We start from the raw sequence: 25,232 nt of genomic DNA, 5'->3' as shown, positions 1-25,232 counted from the left end.
AAGTTAAATTTGTATTATACAGTCTTATTTGATGTAATACATAATATAAAGTAATAAACTATAACATTTATTATATGATTATTTCTATTTTTAATCATATTTACTTTGATTCAATTAAATAAGTTATACATTTACTTTTTAAATATTTTTTTCTAATGTTACTCAGTATATATTATATATATATATATATATATATATATATATATAATTTTAATTATATGGTTGTATTTAATAATTCATACATAATGTAATTAAACATTGACATATTTGTTATATAATTATGGTAATATATAATAGCAAATACATAATTTGATAAAACAATATTTACATATACTTTTATTATATAATTATTTTTAATCAAAGAATATTATAGATTTTTTTTTATATGGCTCTATTTAATAATGAATAGATAATATAATGAAATTTCATTTATATATATATATATATAATTATTTTGTATTTTTGTCATATGTTATGGATATAATTTTAATGTTTTAATGTAATTTTAATAAATAGTTTTATGTAATATATGTGTATATATAATATTTGTGTATGTATTTATTATATATGGATATTATTTTTATATTATTATAGACCTACTGAAAAAGAAAAATAGATAACTGCAAAACTTCCAGCTCGAGTCGGAAGTGGTTGTTGGGAAAAGAGCCAAAATGGGGAGCACCACCACCACCACCACTGCCGCCGCCGCCGCCGCGCACATCTGAATGTGTTTGTGTTGTATATTTTGGAGAGTTTGTTCCAGCCAGTGATCATCGCACAGCTTCTCCCATGCACATCCTCCACCGCGGATCTCCAGCGACCCCGGCGCAAAATTTCCCCTATTAACATGTGATCGCGTTGTGCTTGATGTGTGAATGTTCCACAAAACTCAGTCCGATAGCAGCGTGAGTCCCGAGCCCCTCGCGGGAGCATGGACGGACGCTACATGGGTTCGGGCTTCGCAGAGCGGCGGGCCACATCAGGCGAGACCGTGGATTGGGCCTACACCAACCCAGTCAGGTAGGATAGTGCAGGGAGAGGGGAGTACCGGGACGGGGGAAATCACTGAGGAAAGGCCGGTGTAGAAGAAGGCCTTGGATTAGAATATACACACAATTGTCTTATTTTAAAGTTGTGCACACTTAGATTAAATGTGTACGCAAAAGTGAGTAAGCAACTTTATGTTTGCAAACTGGATAGTCGTTTGTTGGGAAATTATTTTGGACGTTGATTACCTTTATATGAGACAATGCAGTGGGATTTCTTTTGTATGTGGAAGATTTTAAAGAGACCACCATTGTATAGAAATGATCTCTAAAATCCACATTGCAACTCTTCGCTCATTAATCAGACGTTTGTCTCATGCAGTTGTTAACTGCAATGTAAATAATCAATGATGAGCCACGTGTCTGCAACTTTGACTCTCTTATTAATGTTTACTGCTTTCCAACATCTATTCCATCATGTGCACAAACCATGTTCTTACACATGTAATAAGTGTGCAATGCTTTCAAGGAGCAATAAGCAACATTCTTCATTTCTCACTACTATGAAGAATGCCTAAAGTTGTGTCTAAAATCTTTAGTTTGAGATATTTTGCTTATTTCATAGCTTTAAAATCCCAGTTTGAATGTGTGTTTGTATTTCGTTTGGGCTCTTGTCAGTCATTTTATAGACACGCCTCTAACATTTACATTTTCATATCACATTGTGACGTCGAAACTCAGCGGTTCAAGAAGCTGAATGTCAGTGCATTTGGAAATAAACACATTAGACACTTAGCTGATATTATAATAGTGTAATAATAGTGTAATAATGCCGTTTACAGCAGCGCAGTTTGCACCACAGACCCATTTCACAGAAGATGATTATTTCTACGGACCGGCTAATATGTGCTTAACTCAACTGGCTATAATGCACATATTGATATATATTACTAGTATGCATATTATCTGATATTATATTCTAATGTAACTTGACTCACCATAATGCAGAATCAGTGCAAGATAAATGTATTGATGCATAGAACTGACTGAAACAATTGCAGGAAATTGGGCGAAAATTATCTTTTTTACAATTTAAACACCTTCCGGGCCACGAAATTCAATAAAATGGAAAGAAAATACAATTACATTTTTTTTTATTAATTCTTTGTGGCCCAGTACCAAATGATCCACGGCCTGGTACCGGTCCACGGCCTGGTGGTTGGCGACCCCATGTTTACAGAACACACATAGACGCCACGATGAAAAAGTGTCTTTTGTTTTGCATTAGTATGTTAAGCTTTTTTGGACCTACTCATTAAACAGGTTGTGATTTACTCTAATGAACTTCGAATTTTCATACGTCGACTTGGACTTACAAGTAAACAACAGTAAAACACGTACATTTCGGTTCGACAGGAAAAACAACGGTCAATAGGGAGTACTTTTGCAACGATGGACAATATAAAACGGTTGAAGTTGTCTTGCTTTTATTACAGATTACTCTTGATCGTTACCTCCTCAAAACCGCAGTTAGCATGGTTGTAGATCCACCAAGTACTGCATGTGTATATTGACCGATCTGAATACTTTTAAAAAGAGAACTTTGCATTGTTCATGGGCATGTTTAAGGAACAGCTATTTAAAAGAACAATACGCCAAGTTGGTGAGTTAAAATTAAAGTTCTAAGTATTAAGCTTATAGGCAGGGAATTACATTTTCTTGAACGCAGCATAACTGTAGCTGAACCACTTTTCATTTCGGTGCCGGTTGGGTAGTCTCAATTAATAAAATTTTATTTAGAGACCAGTTTTTCACAGATCCCACCTAAACAACATAACTTCTAGACAGAACATTATGGTAGAGTGTACTTATATATATATATATACAGTGGGTACGGAAAGTATTCAGACCCCCTTACATTTTTCACTCTTTTTTATTTTGCAGCCACTTGCTAAAATCATTTAAGTTCATTTCTTTTCCTCATTAATGTACACAAAGCACCCTATATTGACAGAAAAACACAGAATTGTTGACACTGTTGCAGATTTATTAAAAAAGAAAAACTAAAATATCACATGGTCCTAAGTATTCAGACCCTTTGCTCAGTATTTAGTAGAAGCACCCTTTTGATCTAATACAGCCAGGAGTCTTTTTGGGAAGGCTGCCACAAGTTTTTCACACCTGGATTCAGGGATCCTCTGCCATTCCTCCTTGCAGATCCTCTCCAGTTCTGTCAGGTTGGACGGTAAACGTTGGTGGACAGCTATTTTTAGGTCTCTCCAGAGATGCTCAATTGGGTTTAAGTCATTGCTCTGGCTGGGCCATTCAAGAACAGTCACGGAGTTGTTGTGAAGCCACTCCATCGTTATTTTAGCTGTGTGCTTAGGGTCATTGTCTTGTTGGAAGGTAAACCTTCAGCCCAGTCTGAGGTCCAAAGCACTCTGGAGAAGGTTTTCGTCCAGGATATCCCTGTGCTTGGCCGCATTCATCTTTCCCTTGATTGCAACCAGTCGTCCTGTCCCTGCAGCTGAAAAACACCCCCACAGCATGATGCTGCCACCACCATGCTTCATTGTTGAGACTGTACTGTACAGGTGATGAGCAGTGCCTGGTTTTCTCCACACATACCGCTTAGAATTAAGGCCAAAAAGTTCTATCTTGGTCTCATCAGACCAGAGAATCTTATTTCTCACCATCTTGGAGAACTCCATGCAGGTTTTCATGTGTCCTGCACTGAGGAGAGGCTTCCGTCGGGCCACTCTGCTATAAAGCCCCACTGGTGAAGGGCTGCAGTGATGGTTGACTTTCTACAACTTTCTCCCATCTCCCGACTGCATCTCTGGAGCTCAGCCACAGTGATCTTTGGGTTTTACTTTACCTCTCTCACCAAGGCTCTTCTCCCCCGATAGCTCAGTTTGGCCGGTCGGCCAGCTCTAGGAAGGGTTCTGGTCGTCCCAAACGTCTTCCATTTGAGGATTATGGAGGCCACTGTGCTCTTAGGAACCTTAAGTGCAGCAAAAAAATTTTTGGAACCTTGGCCAGATCTGTGCCTTGCCACAATTCTGTCTCTGAGCTCTTCAGGCAGTTCCTTTGACCTTAATGATTCTCATTTGCTCTGACATGCATTGTGATCTGTAAGGTCTTATATAAACAGGTGTGTGGCTTTCCTAATCAAGTCCAATCAGTATAATCAAAAATTTCTGGACTCAAATGAAGGTGTAGAACCATCTCAAGGATGATCAGAAGAAATGGAGAGCACCTGAGTTAAATATATGAGTGTCACAGCAAAGGGTCTGAATACTTAGGACCATGTGATATTTCAGTTTTTCTTTTTTAATAAATCTGCAAAAAGGTCAACAATTCTGTGTTTTTCTGTCAGTATGGGGTGCTATGTGTACATTCATGAGGAAAAGAAATGAACTTAAATGATTTTAGCAAATGGCTGCAATATAACAAAAAGTGAAAAATTTAACGGGGTCTGAATACTTTCCGTACCCACTGTATATATATATATATATATATATATATATATATATATATATATATATATATATATATATATATATATATATATATATATATATATATATATATATATAGTACAGACCAAAAGTTTGGACACACCTTCTCATTCAAAGAGTTTTCTTTATTTTCATGACTATGAAAATTGTAGAGTCACACTGAAGGCATCAAAACTATGAATTATATACATAACAAAAAAGTGTGAAACAACTGAAAATATGTTATATTGTAGGTTCTTCAAAGTAGGCATCAAGAGAATGCCAAGAGTGTGCAAAGCAGTAATCTAAGCAAAAGGTGGCTACTTTGAAGAACCTACAATATGACATATTTTCAGTTGTTTCACACTTTTTTGTTATGTATATAATTCCACGTGTTAATTCATAGTTTTGATGCATTCAGTGTGACTCTACAATTTTCATAGTCATGAAAATAAAGAAAACTCTTTGAATGAGAAGGTGTGTCCAAACTTTTGGTCTGTACTGTATATATAATATATATCAACTTTTGGTCTGTACTGTATATATTCTTTTGGGGGAATCAGGTGGTCACATAGATCAGTTTCTGCTTTGTTTTAATAGCAGGATGCAATAGGATGATGTGAAACTGTTTGGTTTGGTTAGATGTTTGGCCTTACATATCCATACATATCAAGATCACGCTGCACGAGCTCATATCATGTCCATTTATGATGTAAACAGGATGTACTTATTATATTGTTAGAGGAACTTTTATTATACAAACTGGCATAGCGAAACATTTCTGCACAGTCTCTTATCAAGTTTGGCCCAGATTTGAATGCGGACCATCATTTACAGTCAATGACTAATCATTTTAAATGGTTGCTGTAATTTCCCAGTCTAAATCCAGCTTAACTGTGGTGAGCTCATCAGCAGGAACAGATAGGGAGTATTTCTAAACTTTTTGCTCTGTACTGGTCACACCAACTGAACCGATCCACCACTAGTATTTGTTCTAAATATGACCTTTTTTGGAGCAACGACTGATCATCACCACCCTATTGCCTAATGTCAGGTAAAACAAAATACTATTCAGTCTCTCATTGGTTTAGTGTAGTGATTACAATGTTATGAATGAAATTCATGCTATTCTGTGGTTCGGCCCCTCCGTACCAAGGTCCAGTCAACCTGTTTTTTTTTTTTTTTTTTTATTTGATTGTGCGAAATGAAAAACGAAACCACAGGGTACATTGGAAGCTGACCTGTGAAGTAGAGAAACAGAACTTCTTTTCGGAACCCTTTCTGTGGTTTGATATGAGTGTTGCCTGAATCCACAAAGTCCCATTTTTGGTTTTGAATATGACTATTCTGGGTCATGTCCAGACCACACACCCACAGCAGGGCTAAATCTGAACCTTTTAAACATTCTTTCTCAAGCTCAATTAAATTCACCCTCTTATGACCTTCACATTTCTGGGGCTAGTACTCATGAGTGCATGAGATACAATTACCGGGTCCATTTTAATTTACTGCATGCATTTCTGTCTATTGTTTCTCATCATAAAATGGAAACATATAGGGTAAGTTTGTGGTGTGTACTGCGTGGTGTGATGCACTTCATAAACCTCAAAAAGTTATTGTCACCACAGCGGAATTGAATATTTTGCATATAAAAGTAAATTTCCCCTTGTACTTGTCAATAGTTACAATTTAGCATGTATCTAAGAAGGATGCATTTTCTATATTGATTTCTAGTTACATCCAATGTTATAAAGCAGGTTCCTGTTATTACTTACATACTAATTGCTATAAATGTTAGGTCAAATAGGTGAAGGTAAACAGGACAGAAAAATGTGACTTACCAGTGGTGGACAGTGATGAAGTAAATTTAATTCTTTACAGTACTTAAGTAGATTTTTCACATATCTGTACTTTATTGAAGTATTTCCATTTGGGGAGTCATTTATTTTAACTTCACCACATTTCAAAGTCAAATATCTTAACTTTTTACTTTTTGTGAAATCAGTTGTTCCTTTTTTATTTCTGAGTGGATGAAAACTTAACTGGTCAAACACACAGCAAGCCACCAATCAGGGTAGAGCACGTGCTCTGTTTTGCATTTGTTTTGCATGATTAATTGTTTCGTTATCGCAATCATGATGTCGGCTTGTGCGATTACAGGACGGCAAATGTTATGATTTAATGAAATAAATAAGTGCATGTGTGGACACACTTTCTGAGAACAGTTTGCAGATTTTCCGCGCCGCTAACTAAACAAAAAAAGACCAGATAGTCTTAGTTTAGGCAGTGCACGTGTGGCGTGTGTGGTCACATGACTTTCCGGTGTGCAGCGCGGAGACCAGGTGAAGGTGGATGCCCAGCAGACCGACACTGAATTGGTAGCAAAAAACACACTACCTCTGTTATATGGCGATATTTTAGCTTTAAGATCACCATCACTGAGCAGAGAGAGGAACTGTGCAAGATTCGCCAAATGAAAGTTGCCACATGATGTGGCAATATGACAAATCTGTAACAGATCTCACTGGTTCCCGGTTGGAAGAGAGACACAGGCGATGGTTCAACAGACAGAGCTTTCTTTTATTTTTCATTCACTTTACTACGTTTAGCCCACGCACACTCGTGGATTGGCGCACCTTTACCTGGCAACCACCTCTTTCCCACACATACATATCCCCATACACACTGTCAGCTCTCCCCGCTATCTCTCTCTCTCTCTCTCTCTCTCTCTCTCTCAAAAATTTTATAATAATAATTGCCATAAATGCCAAATTCAAATGTGTAAACATATACTGTATCGTAAAATTCAGGTAAAACAGGTAAATCATTTATTTTTGTGAAAATGCATATGTTTTTATTTATTGTTTTATTTAATTTGGCTGTACCTTGGAGAATTTTTTTTATATGAATGCAAATGTTGTAAAAATTTCACCTTTTCAAAAGTTTTACAAATACACATTTCAGCGTTATTACTAATGTGTGGATTTTTCTTGATGACCAACATAGTGGACTCACGATACCATTTATTATATCCACCACAATAATCGCAACATGACATTTTTCCCGCCAAATCGTGCAGCCATAGTTTTGATTGACGCTTGGTGGTATCTAAACCAACATACCGTTCAACAGCAAGCAGAACATTCTGTGAGGAATAAATGATGAAAGAAACTTCTGACCCGCCACAACACCCATGGCCTTATTTTTTTTTGTTTTTAGTAGTTGAAAAGTTTTTGAGCTCATGCTAATTTTAATAGATATTGTCTATTTAATATCATTCTATTAATAGCTCGGTGTGCTAAAAGTAAGATTTAAGTCTTCTCACATAAACTGAGTTAATTAAACATGAGTCTTTTGAGAAAAAATGCTAATAGGAACATTATAGCCATAATAAATCATAGTACTTTGGATACTTAAGTACATTTGAAGGCAAATACTTTTGTACTTTTACTCAAGTGAATGTTTAAAGTGAGGTTTTTTTTTTTACTGGAGTCATATATTACATAGTGTATCTCTACTTTTACTTAAGTACCTGATTTGTGTACTTTGTCCACCACTGGTTATTACTCACACTCTTACTGAGAAGCGCTTGTACTGGACACTCCTTACTCCTTTATCATGTAATGCTAGTGATTCTTTAACTTACTATCATCTTCGATACTTTTATTAGGTGTAGATTATGTGGATATAATTCAATTCCATTCATATTTAATTGTATAGCAAAAAAATTGATAAATACATAATAAATATAAAAACATTTCAAAACATTTAATGGTTGATTTGGTGAAAGCTTCCTGTTAATAGACGTTAATGGAAGGAGTCTCAAGTGTTAGCACTTTATAATCGTACAAATGTTTCCCTGACATAGGAGTTTTAGTGGCAGGAGTATTTTTGTGAATTTTTTTTTTTTAAGTGTCTATCCTCTTTTTTTTGTCCTTTTAATTTCAGGAGAGAATAAACAGAGACTCGAGGAAATTACTCTTTATAACTGCTACAAGTAATAACAAAATATTGTCTTGCAAATTTTTTTTATACATTAAATATGACCAGAAACTGTGCATTGGTATAAGTGGATTAATATACTCCAAATTGTACTGTTTAATAAAAATAATACTATTTGGAGCCAATTATTCAGGGGTCCGTGTCAGGCCATATCACACCACCCTGGTATGAAGTGATTCTTTATAACTGCATGGTCTGCCGTATCTTCTGACCAGTCAGATTTAATAATTCAGTAGTGTTGTGCTATAAAGCCAAATAACAAACCTTTATACAGTATGTAGTAATATATTATTTTCAACCAAGTCAGCAGTTTATTCATATTGCCTTAAAACAGGCAATTCCAGCATTTTAGATATGCTATTATAACTTGTATTGACTTGCAAAAATGTCTCTTTGAATGCAAAATCTTCAGCTCAGTGAACCAGTTTTAATGATAACCTCAATGGGAGAAGTGCAGACAAATATGCAAAAGTAAGATATAAATTTTACATATTATGGTCCATATTAATTAACAATATTATAATATGACACAGCATGTTTTTTTTGGGGAGACTCATTTTTCAAATGCTGAAAAATTCAAATAACTTTGCTGAGTATTTAAAAGATCTAAAAAGTTAAGACTGAAGTAATATCTTCAAACCCAACTTTAATCTTAAGGTAAAGAATGATGTCATGCAAGAAATACTTAGAGATCCCTAGCATGATGTACATTATAGCTTGTTAGAACATGCTGGTTTGTGTAAATGCTCATAATATACATATACTACAGTATACCTCTGAGTTAAATGCTACAGTTTCCTTAAATGACATAAAGACCTGACTGAAGAAATTGGTCATTAGTTTTAATCTTTGCACACAAATCTAAATTTGGACATATGCATTTAGGTGTTTCAACAATTTGTCTGTGGGATCAATAAAGTATTCTAATTCTGATTAAAAATAACTGCGCAAAGATTTGTTTAATCCTTCTGATGAATATATCAGTTTGTTTTTAGGAATCAGACTAGCGTTACCTAAAATGTTATCCATAGAGGCCAGATGATGTGTCTCACCAATAAGTCATCTTGGTTGTAGGAACAAAATGGCAACTTTTTTAATGGTATGTTGTTAGATGTGTTACTAAACGCTTTTGTTTTGAATTGGACACCTTGTAAGTCCATAATGGTTGTGATTACGGGCAATTAAAAGGGATATTTAACAAATAAAAACAGTTACATCTAAAATTAATAAAAAAGACACTTCAACAAACATCATGTGGCATCAGTGATTCACCACTAGAGGCTGCACTCGTACTGTATAATGACAGTGGACCTTCTCAGCTGCTCAAGCAACCTGGAAAAACTATCTGTATGGATTTCTGCTGATAGCTCCAACAGACAACTATCGGTGCTGATTAATCGGCAAAACCAATGAATCGGTCGACCTATAATGCTAATACACTAACATAATATTCACTTGCAGAATCATGTCATTGTTGATACACCAGTCTTTGAATTTCCTTGGTAATTTTTTGTTCTGCAATGGTGTTGCTCTTAGCTCCAGCTATGGTGTGACTCACATAGAGACAGAGCATCCCCAACAGCAATCCTACGCCTCAAGTCAAACACTCACCACCTACACCACCTCTCATCACCCCACAGGTGAGGTTTCAGTCATGAAACAACAATTACGAAGCACAAACTTAATTTTGTCTGTGAATCCTTATTTTATTCCCATTCTTTGGTGTCCTTCTGCTTGTTAGGTGTCTTTGATTCCAGTCTGCACACCACCGGAATCAGCACTACTGAATCATCAGTCATGAATTTCCTCTCTTCCATCGAATCCAGAGGCCTTCAGGCTGGACCTGTAGCCACATCTCTACTTCCCCAGTTCAGAACTTCGCCATGGCAGACTGGTAATGAACAACTTCTTATATCTCTTTGAAAGTGATGTATCTACTAAATGAATCGGCTGGTAAATAGTGACAAATATGATGGTTTGATGGTTTCTTTTCTCTATGATAGGCACAAATTCTTCAACAGAGCTCTTTCTTACTGGAGCATTACCCTCTTCTGGAACATTTCCTACCCTGTCAGCTCTTTCTTCCTACCAGCACCCCAGCCCTTTTCCTACTCGCAGTTTTGCCACCACGTCTGCATTAACTGTTCAACACACTACATTTACCCCATCAAATGGCTTGCTTTCATCTAATGACCCTTTACTTCAGATCAAACCCTCCCAAACCACTGTGCCAACAGCATTTGCATTTGAACGCCTGGCTGGTGCTTCTCTGGGTACTAGCCTTCCAGTCCAGTCATCCACATATCGTTCAGCCCAGGAATCTGCACCGCATCTTCTACAACCACAGTTCAGCCTTTTACCCTCTTCTTTGAGTAACTCTCAGCAGACAATCCCACCTTATGGTGCCCCAGTTTTCTCCAGCTCCATCGAACGAGCACTTCAGCGTGAATGTAGTGTCATCAAGCACCACCAGCGGCCTTCAAGCACCCAGCCAGTACAGCAGCAGCTGTCTGTCAGTGCGCAACATTCTTTGCCAGATTACCTACCTGATGGTGCAGATGTCTCCTACCAGGATCCTTCTCGACATTCACCTGTTTTAAACAGCCCCAGTGGAATTCCCAGACAGGCCATTAATAGCGCCACTCAGCAGAAAACAGCCACAGTGCAGTTGCAGCAAACACAGACACATTCCGCATCTGTGCCCTCTTCAAGATTTTCCTCCACATGTGGAGTAAAAGCCAAGGATGATTCTAACAAATCAACAGAGCATCTTGGTGAAGGCTCAGAGTTGCACGATCAGGCAGTCTCATCACCCATGCAGCAGCATAGGTATTCTTCCACAGCTCAGAAACACAGCTCTGTGATTGCCAGCCAGTCACAAACATACACATCACCACAGCTTTCCAGTTTGATGTCCATCAGTCCTTCCCAGACCTACATTACGTCGCAGAGCCTCATGAGCAACCTCAACGAATCCCATGCCTTTTCTTCAAACCAGTCCGAGAAGCTACCTTCCATATATAAAACGTTGCCATCGCTGGCAGCTCAGTCAGAAAATGAGACACCTGTTAGCCACTCACTTCTTTACTCTTCCGGCCAGAAGTCCATAATGTCTCAAGCATCAAACAGAGAAGAGTATGATGAACCGGCACAAAGACTTTGTATGGCCAATGCCTCTAACAATTATTCTTCCAGTCAGAGTTTGTCTACTGTCAGTTATTATGCCCAGGGAGCCGAATCTGTTAGTCCCTCTCAGAGCTATGCATCGGGTCAGTCTGTCACACCAAGTCCTCCTTTCTCTTCTTCCTATGCCCACAGCTTACCATCGAGCAATTCCACCCAGGATTACACCCTAATGCAGCCTTCTCCAAGCAAGACCGATGGTATGCTGTTGCAGCAGACCCAGAAATACTTGCTGTCTGACCAGTCAACATCCTCCCCTGCTACTTATACACAAGCTACCCAGAACAACCAGTCCTCAATGGAACAATCCCCGGCCAATAGTAAAAGGAAGGAAAACGAGGGTCTGTTTCTCACTACCAAAGAAAACTGTGTCGAGCTCACCAATGCAAATATGCAAGCATTACAACAGACTTCAATAAGTAGCAGTTCTACCCAGACTCTTACAAACATTGATGTACAGAGCAATGTTGTTTATGTCGTTTCAAAAATGGATGACAGACACGCCTATAGCGTGATCCGAAGCAACTCTCGGTCTGAGGAACAGTTAATAGGTTTTACACCAATATCCTCTGTAAAGGATGAGAGAATGAGTACTTCAATTGGGCAGTTGGTAAGCAATGCCACTCCTCATGTAACCTCTTGCACAAAAAACAACTCTACATTATTACAGTCCTCCCACGTGTCCTTGAACACTGACCAGTTGAAAGAACACCCTGTGCTTCTCAAAATTCCCACTGCTCATCAAGAAGACCACCAAACTCAAAGTAACAGAGGAGATCAGAGGCAGTTGTTACAAGAACAAGCCCAGTTTGTTCATCTACCCAGTGCCCAAGTCCTGCTGGAGCCCTCACAGATGATCCTTCTTCAACAGCCTTTGCTCCATGCAGGACTAAATCAGTCTAAGCATGTTCAAATGCAGCCAGTTTCTGTTCAGTTCTTGCAAATGAATAACGAACTCCTGAATTCTGCAGTCAGTGCAATTGAGAATCCACAAATAACCCACCAAGTTGTGGATGCCACGAAGCAACACCAGAAAGACACTTTCATCACTACAACAAATCAGCATGATGCCAAGCAGCACTTTACCTTAAGCTCTGTCTGCTTTCCTGATTCCATGCTGATGGCAGATGAAAGGAACATTTTATCCAATGTAGATGACATCCTAGCTGCCACAGCAGCCGCCTGTGGAGTTACACCACAGGACTTCAAAACCTCATCCTCTGAAGTGGAATTAGCATCGATATCCAGCCCGTCAGAAACCAAGTGCCACTATGAGCTAGTTAATAACAAGCATGAAGCTAATAGCTTCTCTTTACAGCACATGATCTCAAACACACAGACAATTACTTTATCTATAAATGGTGGTCAGCTGATTACAGACATTCACAAAGAAGTTGATGAACACCAGGCATTTACATCACCGAACTCTCACACACAGCAAAATAACTCCAAGCATGAAATATCTCAGAAAGTCACAAATCACCGGGGGAAAAATGAGGTATCACTCAAGGAACATACTAACAACGATTTTTCTCTGAATTCTAACGAAGGTACTATAAACACATTCGCAAACAACCACACAGACTTTCACCTAACCTCTCAGGAATATAACTCCACTGGGTTTGGGGAAACAGACAAAAATAAGGATCAACCCAAAGTGGTAAAGAGTGTTAAGATAGAGGAAAAGTTTGCAGAATGCTCCTCTGATGGTCTTTCTAAAAAGCGAGGCCGGTCAAAAGGTTCTTCCAAGCAAACTACAAACGAAGAAAATGGTCAACCTAAAGCTCAAAAAAGAAGCGGCCAAGTAAAGCGTCAGAATTCCAAAGGAAGTGAGACAAGTTCGTCTTCTACATCTGAAGGATGTCTTGATAGCTACCAACAACAGGAAAGAATTCGGCAAAAAATAAGAGAGGTGGAAGAGAAACAGCCAGAAGTTAAAACTGGCTTCATAGGATCTTTCCTGGACTTTCTTAAATCTGGACCCAAACAGCAATTCTCCTCTTCACCTATACGGTCACCCAACCGCACACGAAAGCCTTCAGTTCCCAAAAGACCTTTCAATCAGTCGGTGCCTCCTAAACCTTTAGCCCCAACAACTCCAATGGTTTCACCAGATATCAATACTGTGAACTCTACTAAGAGACTGGATGAGGAGCTTCAGAAGAACTTGGAGACGCTTCCATCTTTCTCTTCAGACGAGGACGAATCGGTTGGTAAAAACCAAGACCTTCAAAAGAGCATTAGTTCTGCACTTTCCTCGCTAGACGAGCCCTCAGACAAGCAACAGTCAGGTATTCACTTTAAATGCTTTTACATTAGTTATTTTTCTGTTTATACAACAACTGATCCATGATTATATAAAATGGTGTCATGTCTCTAGAAAGCAAAGGTTCACATGACAGCACAAGTCAAGAGCAGTCTGCTGATGCTGAGCTAGTCAACACACAGTCTTCAGATACAAAGCTGAAGCAGCAGCAAAAGCCTGGGCTAAATGAAGTGCCAGTGGAGGAACTGGTGAAGAACATACCTCCCAACAAACTTGCGGTGTGCCTGGCCACGGTAGCTATCGAAGGCCTCACTGATGAGGAACTGTCCGACAGTGGGGAGGAGGGCATGTACCGAGAACGTGATGAGTTTGTGGTGAAAAATGAGGACATAGAATCTCTTCAGGTATGTGACTGGTTAATGTTTTAGTTTGTCAGAGAAGTGTGTTGTAGCATGTCGCAGGACAATAGATATATAGCACAAAGCTTATCTTAAACAATTGTGCATTTTTGGATTAAATTTCTCATAGCGATGTTCCTGTGATATTCATGTAGATTCTTGGAAAATGTAACAGTCAAGAAGACAATCAAAATAAATTGCACAAATAAATCTATTGGAATGATGTTTCCAAATGTTTTGAACATTTAACCGTCACCCCAATATTGCTGAACATCCAATTCCAGATTTATAATGTAGCTGTAGGACTTTTTGCTCATTAAGCCACAAGAGCGTTAGTAAGGTCAGGCACTGATTCAGATGAAGTCTGAAGTGGGTCCATTCCGTGGAAAGAGGTTCAGTGGGGTTGTGCCCAGAGCCTCATACAGGCCACACGATTTCCTCCAATCCAACCATGAAAAAGCATTGCATTGTGCACAGGAGGCATCGTCATGGTAAAGTACCCACTGAAGGGAAATTGTAATACTACAGCATACATAGACATCATTTACAAACATGTGCTTCCATCTTTGAGGAAACATTTTGGGAAAGAACCACATGGACCAAAATGTTTTTAACCTTAGACTACACTCTGATACTCGAAGTCATTATAATCCTTAGTATTGAGTTACGGTAGCATTTTTTGGTCTTCGAAGTATGGTTAGAATTCCTGTTATGACACAGCATGAAGCCCTTTTGATTTTCATTCATTTTCATTTGTGCACTGTGGTCTGTTTGCATTATATTGAATGTAGGTCACACTGAAGGCAGGAATAGAACCTCCAGCCATTTGGAAAGTGCAAAAGGCTTTGCTGCAGAAATTCATACCTGAGCTGAGAGATGGGAAACGTGTGTTTTCGGCGACTAATAGCGTAAGTGAATCAGTCATTCCTGGCATGAGTAGTTCTTTATTATGTTGCATTTTGGTATCCTTTCTGGTCTAAAATGATTCCCCTAATGTTTGGAGTAGAGATTTATGACTTAAAAAATCACAGTGGACAGATATATACTGTTATTTATACCACAAGTGCCTATAAATTCCTGAATCTAATATGTTAAAAGGGCCAGGCATATCACAGGTTTATATAGTAACAGCTTATTAACAAGGACTGTGATGGTCAGTGTTATACCAAATGTAAAAATGTATGTATGTTTGTTAATGGTGAAGTTTTTTGTGTTTATTTACCGTATTTTCCGGACTATAAGCCGCTACTTTTTTCCTACGTTCTGAACCCTGCGGCTTAAACAAAGAAGCGGCTAATATATGAATTTATGAATTTTTTTCCCGGTTTCACAAACTTCAAGCCAAAAAAATGAGCGACATAACATTAGACCAATTAAATTTCCGAACGGAAACAAAAAAACGCACCTCACCTGTGTTCTGAGCTGCAGGGCATCAGGAGAAAAAACTTATTTTTTTTTTACGCACGCCGATGCCAAAAGATAAACTCCAGAGAGAAATAGATGTGAAAGGAAGGAGGAAGACAGTGAACAATGACTTTCTTGGTCGGCTACTGTTTAGATACAAGCCGTTGTAGCGCGTTGAGTCTGGGTGAAGGGAGAGCTCGCTAACTCCATTTGCAACACAAATCATATAAGCACAGACAGGTTTCCAAAACTTGTGCTTTTTTATTTTTCTTGGCAACAGCGTTAAGGGTTAGTCAAAGAAACTTAGAAATGAGCAGCAGAAAATAATAAGGACATATTCCTCAGTCTCACACACATGCAGTAATACCGGAAAAATGCTGTGCCGGTTTTTTCCCAAAATACCGTTATGTTCCTAAAGGAAGCGCAATGTATTTCACCCGTTACTCCGTGTGTAATGTGTGTTTCGTTAAAGCCTGTGTAAAGTACAGTGTGTAGACACCTGCGGCTTATAGACAGGTGCGGCTTATTTATGTTAAAAATAAAAATACAGTGGTACCCCGCTTATTGACCGGCTCGGACATCGACCTTTTCGAGGGAAAGGATCTTCCAAGTCTCGCCTCAGCCTTCGTGGAGAGAGCATCTATTGTAAATTAAACTTCGGTTTGTTAACAATAAAGCGTTATTTAGCGGTCAATGTAACAATTTAGTGCGTGTATTTTGTATATTGCGTGTACATTCGCTCTTCGACCTTTTCGCATTTCGACCAGTATTAAGGAACGGATTAAGGTCCATAAGCGGGGTACCACTGTATTTGTAAAACTCAGTGGGTGCGGCTTATATATGGGGGCGCTTTATAGTCCAGACATTACAGTAATATTAATGGAAGAAGTCTTTGGCATCAGTGCTTTGTAACAGTTAGTTTTTTAATAAGGGAAAGATTTCAATATGTATCAATGCTTGTCCTGATTTTAGATTGTGTATATACATTGAGGCATATTAAAATCTTTTCCTTATTAAAAAACAAACTAATGCAAAAGACATCTTTCATTAATATTATACAAACACAAAAAACTTCACTTTTACAAAACGTAATTTTCAAAAAAGATTTTTTTATTTGGTATTACACTGACCATCATATATATACACAGTGTCTCACAAGAGTGAGTACACCCCTCACATTTCAGCAACCATTTCATTATTTGTTCTCAAGGGACAATACTATAGAATTAAAAAGTGGATATACTTTTAGAGTAGTCACTGTGCAGCTTGTATAGCAGTACAGATTTACTGTCCTCTAAAAAGGACTCAACATACAGCCATTATTGTCTAATAAGTGAACATGTCAGAACTGTGTCCAAAGTGTCAATATTTTTTAAATACTGTGGAGCTGCGGTTCATTGAGGGAAACATTGATTCCAACATGTACGTGACATTCTGAAGCAGAACATGATGCCTCCTTTCAGAAACTGGATCAAATGACAATTTTCAAACATAATAACGACCACAAACACACTGCCAAGTTGACAACTGTCTTGCTGAGGAAGCTAAAGGTGAAGGTGTATGTATCCAGACCTGAACCCTATTGAGCGCCTGTGGGGCATCCTCAAGCGGAAGGTGGAGAAGCGCTATGTGTCTAACATCCAGCAGCTCTGTCATGTAATTATGGAGGAGAGGAAGAGGATCCTAACAACAACCTGTGCAGCTCTGGTGAATTTCATGCCTAGGAATATTAAGTCAGTGCAGGATAACAATGGTGCTCACTAAATACTGACAATTTAGACAGTTTTGACATGTTCACTTAGGGTGTACTCACTTTTGTTGCCAGTTATTAAGACAGTAATGGCTGTATGTTGAGTTATTTTCAGAGGGCAGTAAATCTGTACTGCTATACAAGCTGCACATTGACTCAAAAATAAATATCTAAGTTTCATTTCTATAGTATTTTCCCTTTAGAAGATACTAAAATGGTTGCTGAAATGTGAGGGGTGTACTCACTTTTGTAACATACTGTTACTCTGTGTGTGTGTGTGTTTGTATGTATGTATGTGTATGTATGTATATGTATGTTCATCTGGTTAATTAGTTTGGTCCAATTTTACTAGTCATTCTAACATTTACAGGTGAACATGCAGTGATATTGTGATAACATGCGGGCACTTGCTTTAACGAGTTAAGTTTGGGTTTTATTATGTCCTCTCTTGTACAGTATCTGGGTTACTTTGGAGACGCTAAGACCATGTACCGGAGAGTATACGTCAAGTTCCTAGACACTGTGAACAAGCGGGAGTATGTGCGAGTGTGCAACAGAAAACCAAGGTGTAAGCCCATGCATTCCATGAGGTACCAATTCCCTACTTTCTGTGTATTTAGATGCATGTTCTTTCAGAAACAAAGCCAAAATCTCATGTGAAAAGCAAAATTAAGTTACGTTGCATACACTTGAATCCCCCACACATTCATACAAGTTCTCATGGCAGCACATTTCTTTCTCAGTCAGCTGTCAGATTTGAACTCTACATGAGCAAGTCGAGCCCACTCATCAGACTTCACAAAGAGCAACTCAGCAGATTATCTATGAAGGCTTTTTGTCATGCAGCTCACATTGAATATTAGGAAGTATTAAGTCATGGCTGAACTGTACTTAAAGATTTGTCAGTCTGTATGGACCTGTCTTATAGCTAATAATTTAAAGTTTAAAATGTTACATAAGGGTTCTCACTTTATTTGCATTTTGTTCGTGTTTGCGTAGAGGCTCTCAGAAGGCTCTGCTGGCCCAGAGAGCTGCTGTGCCAGTCGCGTCCGACTCCTCCGCTCTGAAATCCAGCACAAAGCAAAGCTTGTCCAAACCCAGGCCAAAGCAGCCAAAAGCCAAGGCCGAACCTCCACCGAAAAAGAGGAAGAAATGGAAGGAAGAGTTCACAGACTCAACACAGTTGGCTTCTCCAGAAGCTGTAGGTGAAGATGACGGTGAGTAATTTTGCTGAAGAAAGAACCTAAGAACCTGCATTAGTCCACTTTTATCAGCCATCGAACCATTCGGTTGCAAGAAACCGGTGCTTTATTAATCCACATGAGGATGTCAAGGCTTTGAGAATGGATTTTATTCTAACAATTTATACTGACAAGCTGATATTTGAACACGTTAATTAACAACACTCCATGATCTTCTGCATTACTATACCTTATACCACAGCACTGTTAAATTCTCGATTCTGATTGTTCAGAAACAATTGATTTATTTGATATATTAGCAGCTTTAACAGTCAGTTTATATTAATGCGCTTGTTCCTATTAGTTCTTCTTCTTTCGACTTCTCCCACTAGGGGTCGCCACAGCGGATCATCCTTTTCTTTCGTGATCCGCATATTTGATTTGGCACACGTTTTTACGCTGGATACCCTTCCTAACGCAACCCTCCCCATTTATCCGGACTTGGGACCGGCACTAAGAGTGCACTGGCTTGTGCAACCCTAATGGCTGGGTTGCTTGTTCTTATTTATTATTTCTATATTATTTACAATGACTTGTATGGTGGACTACATAATCTAAGGCTAATTTGGAAGTTGGTTTTGTATGTCAGATTTAACAATGAAAAACATACAATCATTGATATGGTGAAGCGATTTAAAAAAAAGCATAAAGTTAATAACGTTTACAGAAGAAGTCTCCATTGCCAGAACTTTGTTTGTTAGAGTGAAATTTTTTTGCCACAGGAAAGTTTGCATGATTCCTGACTGAAATGTTTGCTTTGGGGTAGGGTTAGGGTACCAAAAAGCTCTTTTTGTCTTATTAAGTAAATGAGTGAGTAAACAACTGTTTGTTGTTATAAAATAAGTGGTTACAGAAACGTAAGGAACTTCATGGTTTTTGAAGTTTAATACCTAAAAATTGGCAAAAAATTGGCAAATTGCTGTGTTATAAAGGGAATAAAACACAGGACAATAATCAGCATTGTTGTTTACAACAGTGTTTTTTTTATTATTATTTCTGCTGATTTAAGTGGATTTATTTTTAGTCACAAAATACAGATTAGTTGATGTAAGTATGTTTTATTAACATTTAAACACCACATAATGCATCGTTTAACTCCCTGTACTTTACATTATTAATGTTAACGTTGAGTAAGTAAACAGTAAGTAGTGTTAGTTGATCATGTAAAATGTAACCTTAAAACGCCTTCAGAAATACGACAGAACTGGGACACCTGATGGTTCTTTAGCAAACTGTTACTGCAAAGAGGATCTACAGGAGGTCTGTGGATGCGGTAGCATTACATTTTTCCCTTCACTTGAGCTAGGAAAAAGCCCAAACCTTCCAGCATGACAATGCCCCCCATGGACAAAGCCACATCTATGATGATATGCTTTACATGGGTTGTAGTGGAAGATCTTGAGTGTCCTGCTATAGAGCTCTGACCTCAACCCTATTGAACCTTGGGAATGAAATTTAAATGCATACTGAATGCCCAAAAAAACCTCATGGTCAGTTGTACACAAACCTTTGGGCATATAATGTATTTGTTATTTGTTTTGTTTTTTCAACTTTTTGCTCAGGAAACTGTCGAGAACACCACCAATGGTGTAACTCTATCTTGAAAAAGTTCACAGAACCTTTAGCAAGCTGTAGCCTTGTTTTGAATGTTGTCTCAACTTGTCTTATAGCGTTCCCTATTGCGTCTTATAGCATTCCTTATCTGTGTTTAAGCGTCCCTCTGTATCCTCTATACTCTTTTAATCTCAGAGTTTACACCTCCAGTCCCGTTTACCTCCCGTTTCCTCAACACCAGGACGATGAAGGAAACCTTCAAGAGTTTTGTGGAGCTCCTGATCAGCGTTGCTCTAGATGCAGACCTCATGATCACACTGGAGAGAGAGAACGGTAAGGACAAAAGGGGGCACGCAGTTTGATTTATAGACCTAGACTCTGATCTGTCCAGTTCAGATGATTATTCTGTAAAAAAGATCCGTTCTGCACATCAGATCACCAAAAAATGGGACAGGAGCAGTGGAATGTTTAAAAATAGAAGATTGTGTCATATTTTAGCGATGTCGCAATGTGATGCTTCATCTAGCGATGCAGTCTGACTTTGATTTTTCATTTCAAGTTTCATTATGAATATTAATGCTGATACTAAATTTGTTTGTTTTAATGATTATTTATCGCAATATTAGGAAATTCTGAAATCTAACTTATGGATGTGTTTGCACATAATGAGAGGTTTCATGTCTCCGTATAGTACGTCAGGTGTTTGACCTTGGTGGTTTGATCTATTCAGATGAACTTCTGCTGCCTCATATGAAGAGAGTGGATGGCATGATTACGGACAACAGGAGGAGGCTGCTGCCCAAACTCCGAGTGGGTCAGGTGTTCAAAGTGAGCAAACTTCTGCAAACGTCTTGTTAATGTACATAGACCATATGTTCCTGTCAATATACATTCCACTGTAAATGCATTTGTCAAGGCTCTAAACTCCTTCATGTATCCGTCAGGTGCCTTGTGGTCCTGTGCCCGTAATCAGTTTAACAATTTTACTGCGATATTTAGCACACGCTTCAGACGTAAAGATGTAACGATATCGAGTCGCCCTCTATGAGGTGCCAAACAATATATTCTGCATTCATTCAGAAATATATTTCATTATAAAATACAAATTATATTACATGAGGTGTAATAAACATTCATCTTACTCAAACCTACACTCTGTTTTGTATTAGTCTATTTCTTTGGGGGAAAACAATAATGAATCAGAAACTCATCAAATAAAGAAAACGTCTGCAAATATTTAAGGTCTGATGCAAGGGAACATTTTGGCTTCCTGGTAAGTAACAGCACTGTAATGGTGGATTGAACCATTCCTGTGTGCCTATACGAGGTGGTATCAAAAAGACTAGTTTTGTTACACACCAACAGATGGCAGCACAAGACTGCACGCACAGTCACAGGAAGCACTGATCGTCAGTGTGCCAAAAGACATCGTCCTGTGTACATCGGGAGCTGTGCACAGGTGCTACTCTGACTACATGCACCACCACGTCTGCTATTTTATCATGGATAGCAAGTTAGAACAAAGGATTATTACCTGTGACGAAACTTGGGTGTAGGGGTACAACCCTGAAATGAATCGAAAGTCTTCACTGTGGAACAGCCCATCATCTCTACGACCGAAAATTCACGAAAGGTGCTTGACATGCTTTAAATAGAAGACTTCCAGGACATATTCCAGAAGTGCCAGGAATGCTGGGAGTGCTGTATTACTGTGTTTGTGATAAAGGCTGTAATATCGAAACTCCACAATCATATTGTGCCCAATTTCAATTTTGTTTATCATTAAATCCATTTTCACTATATTTGTGCCCATTTCAAATGCAGCATAAGACATAGAGAAATCCATCACATAATATAGTTTACAGGATATTAAAACTGAAAAATAAACAAAGCATACCGCTGTGGCTGGTTATTCTCGTGATCAGAGAATTTTATATCAATGCCTGTTTTCTTTCAGTAATGGCCATAAGCTACATTTACAATAAAATGTATTTATTAATTGGACTCATTTCTCTGCTATGCTTGATTGGTTTGACTATTTTTCTTCATCCACTCTAGAACGCTTTAGACAGCTTTCCTGAGTTGTCAGTGGTGACAGAGCTGAAAACGGATGGGGAAACTCCCACTTTTAAAGTCAGATTGAGTGGGAAGACATACAACAGGAAGACCATGAAACCTTCTAAATCTGCTGTTAAACTTCCCTTGGTGAGTTGGGCAATAAATAAGGCTAATTTTGTATAATAAAAGAATATATATATATATATATATATATATATATATATATATATATATATATATATATATATATATATATTAAATGGATGTAACGGTACACAAAATTCATGATTTGATATAACTCATTTTTTAAGTCACAGTTCAGTTGAATTCTGGTATAGTGAAATTCTTGTCGTTTTTTGTTATTAATGCAGCAATTATTATTAGTTTACAATTTTAAAACTATTTTAAATTAAATGACTGCTTGTTTTATACAAATAAACTATATGAAAAATAAAATAAATCAAATTAATACATTTCACCTTTTTATTATATATTGATTATGATATATATAATTGATTAATCAATTAAATTGGCACAAATTATTGATTAAATAAAATAAAACCAAATAGTTACATTATAAAATTGTTAGACTCCATTAAGGTAATACAGATGTGTATATAAGTGTGTGTGTGTGTGGGGGGGGTTGGGTTTATATGTAATATTTAATTTTCTATTAATATATTGAACAGTTCTACTTATCTCTTTAACAAATGTCTTCATTCCCTCCATCCTTCATTCATTCGCTCTCTCGATATGTGGAATTGTCAGGATTTTCTCCTTTCAAGAAAAATTCTTGATGCTGGACATAAAACACTAAAGAATCCATATCGCATGCGCATAACAAAATCCTAGTTTTACAGTGCATTACAAATAGTTTTTCCTGTACAGGGTTTTTCTCATACCCCTGCCATTTTTTGGTATCTTTTCAAGTTTAATTAAAATTAAAAAAAGAAAAAAAGAGGACAGCAGCAATTAGGTTCAAGCACGTTAGCTCATAAGAAAATAAAACTAGGAACATGCCCACCGAGTTTCGTTCCAATTGGCCTCCGTTGACCTTGAGTAATATGTGCTTAAAAATGGTGGCCATGTTTTTTTTTATGATACTCAAATGTCCTCATAAACCATTGTGGCATATTGGACATAGACACTGCAGGGCAATGTTCAGGTTGATTGGACTAGCGGTTGCATAGTTATAGCCATTTTAATGTTTTTTTCTTCCTTTTGGCGACCCTTTAAATCAACGACCAACGGTGTATGAGCTATGGCCAAAAATGTGTGAAATTATACATTTTTTTTTTCAGACTGTAGCGCCCCCCTTTGGCCAAATTTGGTTGATACTTGGTTAACCTCTCCCCAAATTGAGCTCTAACATCTGGCCAAATTTGAAGTCTGTAGGCCCCACTACATGCTTGAACCCCTACACAAACATTGACGCTGTGCTTAAAGTCCGAGGCAGAGACTAAACAATCTTGTGATCTGCCACTTAATATGTTCGTGAGGGAACTCCTATTTGAACTACGTTCCGCACGCATGCGGTATACATGTGCACCGTATTGAAAGCATTGAAAACATTTCTGCACAAATACGTGTACCGTTACACCACTTATTCTATATACAGTATCTGACAAAAGTGAGTACACCCCTCACAATTCAGCAACCACTTAAGTATCATCTCAAGGGACAATACTATAAAAACTTGGATATGTTTTGGAGTCGTCAGTGTGCAGCTTTTATAGCAGTATAGATTTACTGTCCTCTGAAAATTACTCAACATACAGCAATTAAATTGTCTAAATAATGGCTGCCTTGCTGAGAAGGCTGAAGGTGATGTCTCCAGCCCTGAATCCTATTGAGCACCTGTGGGGCTCCTCAAGCTGAACGTGAAGAAGCACCGTGTCTAACATCTAGCAGCTTCATGATGTTATTATAGAGGAGTGGAAGAGGATCGCAGCTACAATTTTCAGACAGTAAATCTGTACTGCTATACAAGCTGCAGTACGAATGGCTTGTAGTACTTTTTTGTAGCCACTAGATGGCCTTGTTTTTATTGATGTGTATTTTCCTCTCTCTCTTTTAGGAGTACACAGTGGAGCAGCAGAAGACTCATTGGTTTTCTCTTTATCATTCACTGCAGCACTACAAATATCACACATATGTGATGTGTATGGAAGAGGTTAGAGGTTCTGCGTCTTGTTTCCTCCATTAAACTCCTTTAATGAATGTTTCCGTTTAGTTTCTCTGATGTGTGTGTGTGTTTTTGTGGTTTAGATTTCACTGTTGCGCTCCCGCGGCGTGGATCTGGGACAGGAGCAGACTGTGCAGACGTGTTTGGGGAACCAAGTGTGGGTGGAGAGCCTGTTTGATCGCTTCGGAGATCTTCTGACACAGGTGCAACAGGTCTGCCTTTAATCAGACGGTAGCCCAGGAGAACAAATGGGTGCAGTTCATGGGCCCTTTCCAAAGCACTAACTAACCAGATGGTTATGGAGAAGAACCAGAAACCTGAGAATCATCTGAAAACACAGAGAAAAAGATCCATCATGAGGAAAGATGAAACTGGAGAAGTGTCTGGACATGAAGCATTCAAGGTTATGCCCAGATATTAGATGATTAGATTAAATTAGATTAGATTAATCAAGATTTTTTCAGAAGAACCATGAAAAAGCCTGAGAGGATCAGGAACCACGATGAAAGCTAATAGATGATGGAGAAGGTGGAGAATCACAAGATGATGGAGAGCCATAAAAAGAAGTGACGATTCATTAAATGGAAAAGCATTAAGCAAGAAGATTTCATGCCATTAGAATATGAAAAAAAATGTGAAAATGAAAAATATATATTATCAGAAGACTGTAAGAACATGAACTGAAGATAAGAAGCTGGAGAAACA

General features: G+C 38.1%; 1 protein-coding gene across 1 annotated transcript; it reads left to right on the top strand.

Annotated features, from left to right (window-relative positions):
- The first annotated feature begins 643 nt into the window (after nt 1-643).
- Nucleotides 644-25,232, top strand: qser1 (glutamine and serine rich 1). Its single transcript, XM_083551525.1, has 13 exons — nt 644-1,020; nt 10,025-10,128; nt 10,230-10,382; nt 10,492-13,962; nt 14,052-14,341; nt 15,127-15,243; nt 17,946-18,079; nt 18,489-18,706; nt 20,480-20,617; nt 21,015-21,112; nt 22,343-22,489; nt 24,420-24,515; nt 24,611-25,232. The coding sequence occupies exons 1-13, from the start codon at nt 932-934 to the stop codon at nt 24,749-24,751; spliced, it is 5,196 nt and encodes a 1,731-aa protein (XP_083407651.1). The 5' UTR covers nt 644-931; the 3' UTR covers nt 24,752-25,232.

The sequence above is a fragment of the Silurus aristotelis genome (assembly GCF_946808225.1).
Source record: "Silurus aristotelis genome assembly, chromosome: 10".
Lineage (NCBI taxonomy): Eukaryota > Metazoa > Chordata > Actinopteri > Siluriformes > Siluridae > Silurus > Silurus aristotelis.
Note: the sequence above shows the minus strand (reverse complement) of the source record. Positions and strands in the feature narration are given on the sequence as shown.